Below are 14,055 nucleotides of genomic sequence, written 5' to 3'. Positions count from 1 at the left end.
AGAGCAAGCAACTAGAATAATATTGGTAGTAAGCATCAGGATGCAGAGAGAACACATCACCAGGGTAGGAAGGGCTTCTGCTAAGTCTGAATTAGGCAGGGTGTCAGAGGTTTAAAAGCAGATAAATGACAAAACTCAACTTGCACTTTAAAAGGTTGACTCAGCTGCTGTGGTGAAATCAGCCAGTTTTGGCCAGGTTATTTATTGCATCATAAGCTAGGGATGTACTTTAAGGGAGAGGGGAAGAAGAGAGAGAACTGAATGTGGGTTATTGGGGTTTTTTTGGAGTTGTATGTAGGGTTTAATTTTTCATAAACATTAAAATAGTATAAAACTAGAATTATATAGGATGAACATATTTCATTCTATCACCCAGGGGAAAATATAAAATATTTTCATATTTCTGTATAATTTTATAGCAAATACCTGGAAATGTATTTTTTAATGGAGCCAGGACTTATTCTCACGGTATTGTGAAGACCTGGCAATGGATTTGGTACAGGGTATCAAAGGGAGAGAATGTAGGAATGAGTCCAAAGACTTCAGCTTAATTAGTGAGAAAAATGAAGATTTAATAAGCTGAAAGATAATCTGCAATAAGAGGTATCTGGTAGAGAGAGATTAGAGTTTAAGAAAAATAGGTATTTGGTTTTGTTCACAAATTTCCCATGCCAATGGAGCATTCTGAGAAATCCAGAAAGGAATTTACTCTGAGTCTGAAGAACAGGTTACAAGTTGGGACCAGAGATTCAAATTTAGAAGAAAACAATGTATTGATAGAACATAAAGTTCTGAAGTGGATGAAAAGATATTCCTCCTCCCCTCTCGCCAATGCCCGAGTCCTGGGGCAACTCAGTATCTACAGATAGGGAGACTGGAAGTAATAAAGAAATAGGAACTAAAATGACAGTCCCAGGATTAACATCAGGAGATGATGAACGTCTAGAAAGGTAGAAACCATCAAGTGAGACAAAACTTGCTAATAACCAAGTAATGTGAGGGCCAGGAATCACCAGTGGATTTAGCACCATGAAGATCAATGGTAAAAGCATAGTTTCCATGAAATATTAGAGACAAAATCATAATCAGAATATGGGGTATTGGAGGGAAGTTAGCAATTCAAGAAACATCGTTATAAAAGGAAGAAGAGGGGCTGGGAAAGTGGCTCAGTTGGTAGAATGCTTGCTGGGCATACATGAAGCCCTCATGCATTCCTCAGTACCTCATAAGCAGAAAAAGCCGGAAGTGGTGCTGTGGCTCAAGTGGTAGAGTGCTAGCCTTGAGCTGAAGAACTGAGGGACAGTGCCCAGGACCCAGAGTTCAGGCCCCACAACCAACTGAGAATAACAAATAAATAAAAATAAAAGGAAGAAGAGAATAGAGTGGTAGAGGAGGGGGAAGGATCAAGTAGAATTTGTTGCAAGTGAGTAAAAGTAATGATGTTTGAGTAAAGGATTGTTTAGATGTGTTTTTTTTTTCAATGTGGAATTAGCAGGATTTAGTGCACAAGGATTCTGAGCTAAGACATAAGCAGATAAGTTGGATACAGGAGCTTATAGAACTTCCCTTCTGATTTTTCTAGGAGAATAGAAGCAACATTAATTAAGAGTGAAGATAATATGAAGATGAAGAATCGAGGAGAGAAAGAAAAAAATATCATTACAAATATGTGTGAGAGAAGCTGATATAAATATAGCCTGGCTGTTAAAAGTGTTAATAGTTCACATGAGATTAGTAGCTATTTCTTGGGAGTGAGTTGGATCAACACAGTTGATTATTTCTTACAACTAACTTCAAGCACAAAAATGTCAGAGTAGATGGAAACTCATAGTCAACTAGCCAAGGAATTTATCATGGTTAATAAGTAAAGGAAAAGAAGAAGGACAAGAAATAATAGATACTATAGAATCAATAGATTGAATGTCTGTGTAGATGATTGTTGTAAGAAGGAAGCTAAGTGGACAAGGATTAGAATCATGATTGAAGAGTGACTTTTGCAACAGATACTGCAGTGATTGATGCTATGGAACTATGGATGACCCTGGGAGTGAGTAGCATTGGTTACGGAGGAATGATGCTTGCAATGAAAAGAAGGATTTTGATAGAAGAGGAAAGGATCAAAATGTTATTATATTCAGGAAAATAAGAAGTTACAAAAACAAATGACCAGCTGGGTGCCAGTGGCTCATGCCTGTAACCCGCTCTATGCCAGAAGCTGAGATTGAGGATTGAGGTTTGAAGCCAGCACAAGCAGGAAAGTCCCTGAGATTCTTATCTCCAATTAACCACCAAGAAGCCAAAAGTGGATGTGTGCTTCAAGAGGCAGAATATCAGACTTGAGCAAAAATGTTCAAGGAAGGCTCCCAGACTCCCCACCCAGGACAGCGTGCGCGCGTGCGCGCACACACACACACACACACACACACACACACACACACACACACACACACACACCAGTAACAACAAAAGCTTTTCTCCCCTTCCTTTCTTTCTTCTTTCCTCTCTTCCTCCCTCCCTCCCTTCCTTTCTGGCTTTTCTCCCTCTTTTCTTTCTCTTTCTTTCCTCTTCTTTTCTCCTCTCCTTCCTCCTCTCCTCCTTCTTCTCCCCCCTTCTTCTCCCCACCTTTCTATCCCTTCCCTGACTTTCTCTACTCTCTCTGTTTCTTTCATAACCTCATTCTAGTCCTCTCTTCCCCTTCTTTTCCCCCTTCTCCTTCTCATTTTCTGAGCTTTATTTTCAGCCTCTTTTCTAAATTGTTTCTATGCTCAGGGTAATCTCTTCACTCTTCCTGGAGACAATGACTGCCCTACATGCTTTGCTTGAATTCCTTCCCTTGGCTGCCATAGCAATCCTTTGAGGCAGAGTTGCTCTTTTATCTTTTCTAACATGTAGGTATTATTTATATTTTATACATGATGAAACACACAAAAGTCAAACTTTTGATAAATGTTAGGGCTATGTGTGGATCTAGTCATTTGAACTTAGATGCTCTATTTTTAGCCATTATAGGTTACAGGAGCTTCTAGCTATAAATAGATTCAAGCTAGATTTTCATCTGAGGGAGTTTGAGAGGTTTTGTGGAATTATTTTTATGCAGAGGTTTCATTGTGGCCAATCATGAGGATATTTATACTTTTAAAACAGCTGCTTGAGTGATGTAAACTATTTCACAAAGTTAAGTCCAGACAGAGTGGAGATGGATTAAAAGCTGAGAAATGATTCACAGAGTTGGGCAATAATGATGGCAGTGATTGAATAAAGAGAAGAATGAATGACCTGCTGACCTGAGGGAAACTTGAAAAGGCTGGATATTGAATGGCAATGAACAGAGACACTTGGATAGAAGGCATAACACACGTGTGTGTGTGTGTGTGTGTGTGTGTGTGTGGAGGGGGAGCACATACACACATATGGTTTGGGGGCAGGTTGAATTTATTATGTCTCTAGAAAATCCACATTAACACTTGGGCAAGAACATTGATTCTCATTTCTTAGCTGTGCAAACTATAGTTCACAAACTTTTAAGACACCATCCAGTGATGGAGTAAAACAGTAGCAGAGGTAATGCTAACACAAATGGCTACCTTTCCCTGGTAATGAAGGATTGAATGAGCAGATAGATGGCTGTGTGTATGTTTGTTTATCCTTTCATTTTAAAGTCAGGTAAAATTGCAAGGAAGAAATGGAAACCTTTAAAAATGATAGATTGTAACTGAGGTTAACCATAAGAAAGAGAAGCGTTTTGAGACCCCACCCTGAGTGAAGTTGTTCTGAACTGCATGAGCATCGTACTGCAGCATTTAAAACCAAGGCTCACCTGACAAGTACAAACTATACTTGTCTCTCTGAATCCTCAGGATTCTTAAAGATTGCATGTGTTCAAAACACTCATTCATTTGAGAGATTAGAAGATTAACACATGAAACTGCTTTGTCTTACACAGACGGACCTTATCTAACATCTACCTAAAATGCAGAAATCAAAGTGGAAAAATCTAGAGATGATACCAGAGCAGTTGCAAGGGATAAGCCCCCAAAGCAAGAGATTGTGATCTCAAAATTGGACACAGTTAACTCATTCCTGGTCCACAGCAATAGTCACAATAACAACTTCTATCAAAGAGGAGCGTCTGGTCTGCTATGATCTTTAGAGGTGTGAGCTGGATTTTGTCCTAAGAGACATTTGAAAGGCAAGTATCATTTCTTCCTCATTAAAAACATATGATGAAAGTTCCTGTGATGCCAGCGGTGGTGTTGGGATTGGGAATGAGTCACAACGATGTGTTTAATACTATGGCTTACTGGTGTATAGCCAACTTTTCTCCTCATTTTGAAACCTCAAGGAAGTAAAAACTCTTATCACAGGATCCCATTCTTCCCTCACTTAATAAGGAGGTTGTAGATAAGTAATTTAATTTGTTTCCTCTAGCAATTCTGCTTTTACAAACCACACATCTCTACTTGGTAATGAATACAGAGTAGAGAATTCAGAGTTTTCAAGTTCTCTGCCCAGTCTCCTGTGGCCAGTGTCCCAAGGGGAAACTTTGAAAAGGATGGAAGATTAGGCTGAAATTTGATCACTAGTACCTACCTGTTGTCACCCTCTCTGGAGAAAAAAACCGTGAAGGTTTGAACATTCCCTCTTGCTTCTGCTGGTGGGCGCCAGCTGAGACGGACAAACCGACTGGAAACCAGGACAGGAACCACATCTCTGGGCGCAGAAGGGAGGACACTGGAGCTTGGCATAGCTGTGGGCGAAGGGAGGGGGAATTAGGCAAGAAGAGAAAGCTGGCGTCACACGGACAGCTACGTAAGGCTGTCACTCTATCAGCAGAAAGAACACGGGACATGAAATCAAATTCAACTTCAACATCAAATTCAAATCCCTCGAGTCTAAAGCAGTGGTTAATTAATACGGCACCTTTATCCATGGTCAGATGGTTTAAATGGGTTCCATTTGTTTGCATGATTTTTTCCGAAGTTTATTCTTTTTAAGGTTAAAATTAAAAAAAAAAGACTCATGCATTTGGCAAATCATTCTAAAAATTTATCATTAAACCAACAATAATGTTTATCTTTCCTCGGTGCTGATATCCAAAATCAAAGGCTGTGTATGATACTTCGGCAATTTATAGGTTGGAAGAAAAGCAAAATTAGATATTGAAATTAATTTTAAAATGTGATTAATGGTGACTTCGGAAAACCTTTACAATGTTTTTTTAATATTTTTTATTGTAAAGATACTGTACAGAGGGGTTCCGGTTACATGAGGAAGGTAATGAGTACATTTCCTATCGAGCATTGTTATCCTTTGTTTTTCCCCCATAAAATGTTTTGAAAGCTAAAAAATAAGTTTGCAAATGACAGGAAGGAGTGACCCAATGTATTGTGTTCACATTCTGCTATGTTAAATACCTCCCTTGTTCAACTCCTTAATTAAAATAAAATGATAGGAGTTTTCAAATCCCAACACTAAATGTGAGCTGGAAATTGGACATATGTAGCTCACACCTGTAATCTTAGCTCTAAGTGGCTGAGATCTGGAGGATCATGATTTGAAGCCAGTCCAGGTGGAAAAATCCATGAGATTCATCTCCAAAAGAACCAGCATGACCAAATTGTAGAGTACTAGGCAGGCAAACCTAATAAGGTCAAAGCCCTGAGTTCAAATCCCAGTAACCACCACAAAAGAAAAAGGAAAAAAAGAAAAAGAAAAAGTAAAAGAAACAAATAAAACAAACAAAAAAGCAGAACAAGAAGTGTTAGTATCAACAAATCCTGAGCACGCATGATCAGTAAGAGGACAATAAGAAATTGCAACCAAATCAGCATCTTCTCCCTGGGCTCTGGGGAGTATTTTCTAAGAATGCTGGTCTAGATCTAGAAAAAAATAGACAAAACACAGAATAGAGTGAATCAAGCATTTCTTACCTCAGTTTAAACCACTTACATAAAACTAGGGGAAAAAAGCACTTTTTAAAAAACAAAACAAAGCAAAACAATTGTTCTTTATACAGAGGAATTAATTTTTTCTTGCTAATCTCCTATGCCTTTCCTCAACAGTAACTTGTCTTCAAATAAAGTCTCAATAAGGAACCAATCATAACCTCTTTTCTTTGCCCTTGGAGGCCTAATCTCCAGTCTGGCCCTAATCTCTCTGTCCTATTACTGTTGCTATGGTTACAGCTTCTTTATCTGTTGTCATGGAGAAAGGGAGGTGAATTGGCTCTACTATAACAACATAGTCTTTTTCTTCTAAAGACACCTAAAAAATTACTATCATGGTAAATGGGGATGATTTATGAAGGAAATAAAAATCCAAAACATACTTTAGAAAAAAGTAAATGGCTGTATTATTTCCAGTGCAATAGCCTTAATAACAGCTATCTTCCTAGGCTATTTTTTCTATAAAAGTACAATCTAGATACCAAAGGCTTTTCTTTAATTATTTAAATTCTGTAACTTTCTCAAAGAACTTTAGCTGTATATGGTTAGAAATTACAAATATGTTTTCCTAAAATTTCACATTATGCTTCAAAATTCAAAGATTTCTGGCTTTTGAGAGAGTATATTAGGAAACAGTAAAATTACAAATTATTTTTCAAAGACATTTAAAAGTAAGGCATGTTAAATGTAAAATGAAAGGTAAGCTACAAAAATCTCATATTTATATAAAAGAACATATTGGGCTATCATCTGAAATCAATAAAACGAATATTTGTTGTTTGCCTACCAATTTCCAATTGTTATTATTTAAGCTAAAATCGTTTGTGTTTTGATTTCATTTTATTGACATAAAATATTTGTATATATTTATGGTGATACTGGTAATTTGGTACATATACATATAATATATATAGTATTATAATCAGTGTGATAAGAATTTCTATACCCTTAAAAATTTTATCATCTGTTTTGAGAAGCTTCAACTGCATCTCCATTCTTTATTAAATACATACTAAATGCTATGCATAACAATCACCTTAGGGTGCAGTTTAATAGTAGAACTTACTCCTCCCATCTCAGAATTGTGGTACCTTTTAATCTTCCCTCACTGCAACTCTAGGAAGTGATACTTTACGCTCACTTTCATAAAATTAACTTTTTAAGCTTCCACATTTCAACCAAGATCATGAGGCATTTGCATTTGTCTGTCTGGGTTATTTTGTTTACTCTAATGTCTTCCTAATCTATTACTGAAAATGACATAACTTCATTCTATTTATGCTGCAATAATGCTCCCCTTTATATGATACCATATGTTCTTTATTCATCCATTGATGAATAGTTAATTTCATATCTTCGCTATAGTGAATAGAGGTCGAAAACAAATGGAACACATATATCAATACAATGGTTTCCATGGATATATGGTTCCAATGGGACCACTATTGGGAGAAACCCCTAACTGCTCAGAATGCATACAGGTGAGTACTGTATTTCTATGATACTCTGTGACATAGAAAGTTATTTAGCTTCTCTGGGCTTTACTTATCATATTACAAAATTGATCCAAATATTTAATATATAGAAGTACTAAGTGAAGATGAAAATGGATTTTAAGAGCTGCTTGTGCATCTAGCTAGCATATGATGTATATTCAATGAACAGTTTTATTATTTGATTATCACCAGACTGAGAGAACAAAAATCTTGTTTCTACTCTCATAGTTTTTCCTGTCTGACTGGAGAACTCAGAGCCCATAGGAAAACAGTGGAGAGAACTCTAGCTAAGTAAGTTGGGGCCATTATACAAGGAGAGTACTTGTTCACTCCAATGACATCCCCTAGTTCCTTTATCAGGTGGCAGATGAAAAAAAGTCTATCTTAACTCATCATTAAATTTTTATCCATTTATATACTGATTATTAAAGTATATATTTCATTTCAGATGCCTCTCCTTCATATTCTTATTAATCATTGTACACTTTGTCATTCTTCCAAGGCTTTTGAAGCCATCTTCTATCATGGCTCTCATCAATGATTCTTTCTGACATTCTTTCTGGCATGTTCCCCAAGCTACAGGGAAGCTGAACCTCTATCCATGCCCACCCTATCCCTTGAGGGGATGTCACTGAATTCCCAGTCATTATTTATCTCTTCTCCATGCCCAGAGACCCCAACCCAAGCCATTTCAATGCCATCAGATCTGTCATCAGATCTTCCTCTGGGGATAAAGACTGACAAGCTGTGACATCTCTCCTCCCTTCCCGCAAGCACATTTATCATCTTTCTCCTCCTCCCAGCCATATGGTGCTTTGTCCCAGGCTGCCAGGCTTCCTGTCAGCTGTCCATGTAGAAGATCCAAAGAACCTACACATTGCTGATAACAGATCAGTATGGCAGGGCCTGGGAAGCAAGGAGCAGTGTTTTCCATGCAATTTCCCTTAGTGAAAGGAAATTGAACTTAATGATAAAGCTGCATTGTTAAGAAAAAAATGAATTAGTACTGAGACACATATATCTATATATTTACATATTTATGTGCATATGTGCATGTATATTTACAAATATATACACATATACATATTCACATAGTCATATACACATGTTAGTCCACTGAATATTCTAACAAGAAGTGCAAATAAAGGTGAGTGGAAGCTAATAAAACTTAAGTAAGAAGAATAAAAGGCTTAAGCCACCCTCATTAGCAGTATGAGTACTCTTAAGAAGCACTTTTACTGTTTCAAAATGTTATGTAGCTCCATAAAAATGCTCCCATCACATCTGATAGCTCAGCGAGTTCTACTAATGGCAAACACCCAACCCTGACATGGGATTTTAAATGAAGTTCAGATAATATATTTTAAGGTATGATATAAGTATAGCTGTGGAAACATTCATTGCCCGGATGGGCATATTTGAAATTTTTCTTTCCTTATTTCTCTGAGAGTCAGAATTTGGGATTGACAGGCTTCCTAAATGCCATATTTCAGATGTTCAAGGGTGTGTGTGTAGAGGTGGCACAGGCCAAGAATGTATTGGCAGAGTAACACTGGAGGTTCATTAAGTATCTGCATAGTGCACTTGGCTCTAAACCCTTGCTACTCATCCTTGAATTTTATAGCCAGTGAAGCAAATTAAAGGGAAATAAAAAGTAAAGGGATAATAGTGGGTACAAACTTTTAAGATAAATGATTACTAATTCCAGGTAGGTTTATGCAAGTAGAGTTTCATGTCACTGCTATGGCACTCCTGAAAAAAAATAGGGAATGAAGAATACACATGAAGCACAAAGCACATTTCCTTTTATCGAGCTACTTGTAAGGTTTACCCTATGAGGCCAAGACAGAACAAAGAGATGGAGAGAGAAATGGATCCTGACCAATCCTTGAATCATGAGCAGGTGGCTCATGCAAACACAGCAAAGTGATGACTCCTGAAAACTCATCCTTTTCCTTCTTCAAGTTTTACAGTAAAAACAGGAGCAAAGCTGCAAAGCATAAACAGCCATTATTACCTGAAACCCTGAACTTAAGAGTCATGAAGCAGGCAAACAAAACAACTACCTGAGACCTGTGATTAAAAAATTAAAGCACATATATTAATAAATCATGGCAATGCATCAAAAGCAAGTATTTTCCTTGGCCACTCTAAGTGGAACAATGTTCATTCTTATAGAGATGTGTCTTTCAAAAAAAATCTCATTTATGAGAAATCATATGTATTATTTACCTAAAATCTCTTATAGATTTGAATTATGACTCATAAAGTTTATTAAAGGGTTCAAAATTTAACACAGGGCCTATAAAATTCTGAAACACAGGATATAAGCACTCAACTATCATAGCCTAAAGTTTATTTTGGTTATAACTTCAGCTAAATCAATGCATATTTTGAGTTACATTCAAATGTTCCTTATCATCAAACAGTAAGAGGATTGATGAACTTCTTTTTGTCTTACAGTGAAGAGAAAAGAATCCTGGAATTGGAATTAGGAGCAAGGCTTACCTATTTATCTGCCATCTAAATGTCATCTCGAAAATGAATCCCTTTACATTTCAACAATAGCGGGAGGTGTGACCCTTGGGCGGTGCTTGATCCTGGGGTTCCTTGAGCCATGCATTTGAGGGGAGGAGTTCTCCCTTGTCTCCTACCCCAGCCCTCCCATCACGTGAAAGCACCCTATTCTTCAGCTCAAGCAACACAAGGGACAAAGTGGCTTCTTTAATAAGGGTACTAATCCTGTTCACAAGGGCAGAGAGCCTTTGTGATTTTCTCGAGTGGCTCTTTTTAAAGAATTACCCCCTCGTAATACCTCCACAATGGCAGGTAGGTTTTGACCCGGACTGTATAGAGACACGGACATTCACACCACAGCACACCGGCTCTAAAGACACTGATTTAGAGCAAGTTTAAAACGCTGACGTGAAAATAATGGAGTCCTCTGTCAGAGTCCCATCTCCCTGGTTTTCCTTCCCAGTATTCACACATACTTGTTCCTCTGCATACAGCAGAGAGATAAGGATAGTAGATGGGGTTCACACAGTACTTTGAGTTGAGTTTCAGGAATTGAAAATACAAAGAGAAAGTCAACCCATGCGGACTATTTCGCCATCTTAAAAAAAAAAACAAAATAAAGAAACAACAAAAACAAACAAACAGAAAACAACCAGGATGCATAGGTTTTTCTCCCATAGTAAAGTTCATATTGTTAAGATGGAAAGTCCCACTTGAAGTTTATCTCTAATTCTCCATCAAATGAGAGGCTACTGGACAGCATCAGAAAGCACCAGCCAGGCTTCACTATGTAAGCCTGAATGAGATAATTTTTTCACTCTCTGCGGAGCCCTTCATTTACATATTTCAGAAAGGGATAGAAAGAACAATATCATAGAACAGTACCCAGAAATAGTTTTTAAAATATCTTTCAATTACTCAAGAAAAGCAGGAGTGAATTCAATTGTACTAGTCATGGAAGGAGACATTTCTGAGAAGAAAAAAAAACTACAACTAATGTAGAAAACTTTTGATAAATATGACTTTGAAATTGAAAATTCTGTGTGAAAGAGCATCCTAGATGTAAGTAGGAATGTTACCCTTGTGTAAAAGTTTTAATACTAGAATAAAGAACTAGTGTGCCTAGTATGAAAAGAGCTCCCACAAATGAAGTACATTTTTCAGAGGAATATGAGAAGGTATTGTTTGTACATATGAATTTCATTGCAATATTGTTGGATATTCCTTTTAGCATACCCTCCTCATGGTAACTATTAGTTCCAAAAAAAGGAATAATATCACTGTAAAAATGTTACTATAAGAAACAAAATACTGTAGATTTCATCTTCAAGAATGTGACTGTGTATGAGAATTCAAATGCAAAAGGGACAATCATTTTTATATCTTGGATTATTTAAAGCAAAATATAAACAATACCTTCGCAGGGAAATTGATAGATCTAGAATGAATCATGTTAAGTGAGGTAAGCCAAGCTCAGAGAGACAAATGAAGCATGTTGTCTCTGATAAGTGGAAATCAGTTGTAAATCAGACTGGGATATGATCAATTACACAGATTCTCACACATAGACCAAAAAAGGATGCATAGGAGAGAAATACAAAGGCCTTTAGGAGAGAAATACAAAGGCACAATGTCTAAGTGCCTCTTCATATTTATATAATATATACATACTGAAACGAACTCCAAGACATGGAAACAAGAGGCTTCTTCCCCTCCCTTTTTTTTGGTCACGGGACTCGAACTCTGGGCCTGGCACTGTCCTGAGCTCTTCAGCTCAAAGCTAGTGCTCTACCACTTTGAGCCACAGCACCACTTCCAGTTTTCTGGTGGTTAACTGGAGAAAAGAGTCTCATGGACTTTCCTGCCCAGGCTGGCTTTGAACTGTGATGCTCAGATCTCAGCTTCCTGAGTAGTTAAGATTCCAAGCCTGAGCAGGTTTTAGTTTTTATGATTCTGTCTTTTTTGCCATATGTGTGGCATATTCAAGAGTACATCTTCAGGAGTGGAGGTGGGGGTAGTGAGGGATCAGAATTTGAGGGGAAAAGGGTAAGGAAGTACAGCAGTGAAACCCACTGGACAATGGTGAAATGAACTATATAACTGTGGGTGGAGATGGAAGGGAGGGCCTGGGTGAGAATGAGCGAACAGCAGACATTGCTGTACAAAAGGACATGTACCCATTACCTGCCCCATGTAACTGAAGTCCCCCTGTACATCAACTTTATAATAAAAATCAATTGGGGCTGGGAAAGTGGCTCAGTGGTAGAGTGCTTGCCTCGCATGCATGAGGCCCTGGGTTCAATTCCTCAGCACTACATAAGCAGAAAAGGCCGGAAGCAGTGCTGTGGCTCAAGTAGTAGACTGCTAGCCTTGATCTGAAGAGCTGAGGGACAGCGCCCAGGCCCAGAGTTCAGGCCCCACGACCGACAATAAATAAATAAAATAAATTGATAAAAAATGTAGACTAAATAGTAAATTCATCATCAAATTTTTGATAGAAGATTGCCTATATAGATTCCAGAGCTCATTTCTATGTTATTAATAGAAGCTCAAAATTCCGCAATTGTTCTATAAATAAACATAAAGCTATGGCTACATAAGTTATCCGTCTCTGTTATCTGGGTTTTCACAATTTAATGCAGCATTTAAATGTGGCAATTTAGGATTACAGCTTATCTGTGAAACAAACCTGATCTAGAAATTTCTACTTCTTTCTCCTTTAACACATTCTTATACTTCTACCTATTAGTAGTATGGTAAATCCTCTTTAATTTCACTTCATATTAACTTTGGCCCACCCTTTGCTTCATATCCATTGGCTCAGTAACATTGCCAATTATTTTGGAAATGTGGGAGAGATAACAATCAGTGCATAGTTTCCTTCTCTTTGCTATTTCTTTCACTCGATTAACTTCCCTAATTTAGCCCAGTTTAAAAAACAGGAGGTAAAGGCTGTAGGTACTTTTTATAAAAATGTGTCCCTATAATATGCATGAATAAAGGAAACAGTAAACTCAATAATCAGAATCTAGTAGATGTTTTTCTGGTGGAGTTATCACCGGGGATAATGTTATGTGAAGAATTGACTCACTCTCATGCAACAACTGCCCACTATAAGAATGAATATTAAAAATCTCATAACTCATCTTAATGTCTCATTAGAAAACTTCCTGTGCCATTTCCATCTGAATTTATTACATGCTATCAAATGTATTTATAACGGATGCTTAAACAACCTCTACTAAATTTTGAGTAGGTCCTTGTGGTGTGGAATATTTGAGATTTGATGAATAAAATCAATGTCTGTGTATCCCATCCTTTACTTTTGATTTTATACATTCTGTTAAAATTCTTTCTCAAGCTTTGTCTTGTCACTCTTAAAACAATCATTTCAAACCCATACATCACCACATACTGAGTTTCTTCTTTTTGCTTCAGCATATACAAAAATCCATTCTGTTATTATATTAGCTCTTTCCTAAGTTCTTATTTCTTCTCTTAGAAAAACAAAACAAAACATATTGCCTCAAAGTTTTAAAAGTACAAATATGGCATTATTTTTATCTGATGACTTTGGCAAGAGTATAAAACTCAAATTACCAAGCCCTGTCTGTTTCTTAACCCTGTGTTTCATGCTTGATTCCATGGTATTTAATATACATTTCAGATGAAGACACCTCCACCACCTTTCTCCAATGATTTTTTTATTCTGTTCCATAGTTTTAGCATATGAAATTGTCTTCCATACGGAAACATCATTCTAAAATATGGCAAGATCATTTCTGTGAAAGAATTCATTTTCACCTCTACCAAATTAATCTGAGTTGAGACTGAGCCATGCAGATAATAGCTTGCCTAATTGGGGTTTTAACATATGTTTTTCTAATATATATTTTAAAACTGAGCCAATCTGTTTAACCCAGACTGGAGTGCTTTTATTTATAGACAGACTCTTTGAAGGAAATGAAGGGAATAAAAAGATCTAAAACCTTTAGTTCATATAATTTAGGTTTTCATCACAGACTGGCACTTCCTTGAAAGAAAGTCTGAAACCATTCACCCATCGACTCATATGCCAAACCATCTGATCACGTATT

At 37.1% G+C, this 14,055-nt stretch overlaps 1 protein-coding gene across 1 annotated transcript in view; it reads right to left on the bottom strand.

Annotated features, from left to right (window-relative positions):
• Positions 1 to 14,055, bottom strand: part of Dcc (DCC netrin 1 receptor) — a 997,292-nt gene that overhangs the window by 300,817 nt on the left and 682,420 nt on the right. The window contains exon 8 of the mRNA XM_013018919.1: positions 4,591 to 4,747. Coding sequence (XP_012874373.1) covers positions 4,591 to 4,747 — 157 coding nt within the window. The remainder of the gene's footprint in view (positions 1 to 4,590; positions 4,748 to 14,055) is intronic.

Source organism: Dipodomys ordii, unplaced genomic scaffold (assembly GCF_000151885.1).
Source record: "Dipodomys ordii isolate 6190 unplaced genomic scaffold, Dord_2.0 Scaffold43, whole genome shotgun sequence".
In the NCBI taxonomy this organism is placed as follows: Eukaryota; Metazoa; Chordata; class Mammalia; order Rodentia; family Heteromyidae; genus Dipodomys; species Dipodomys ordii.
Note: the sequence above shows the minus strand (reverse complement) of the source record. Positions and strands in the feature narration are given on the sequence as shown.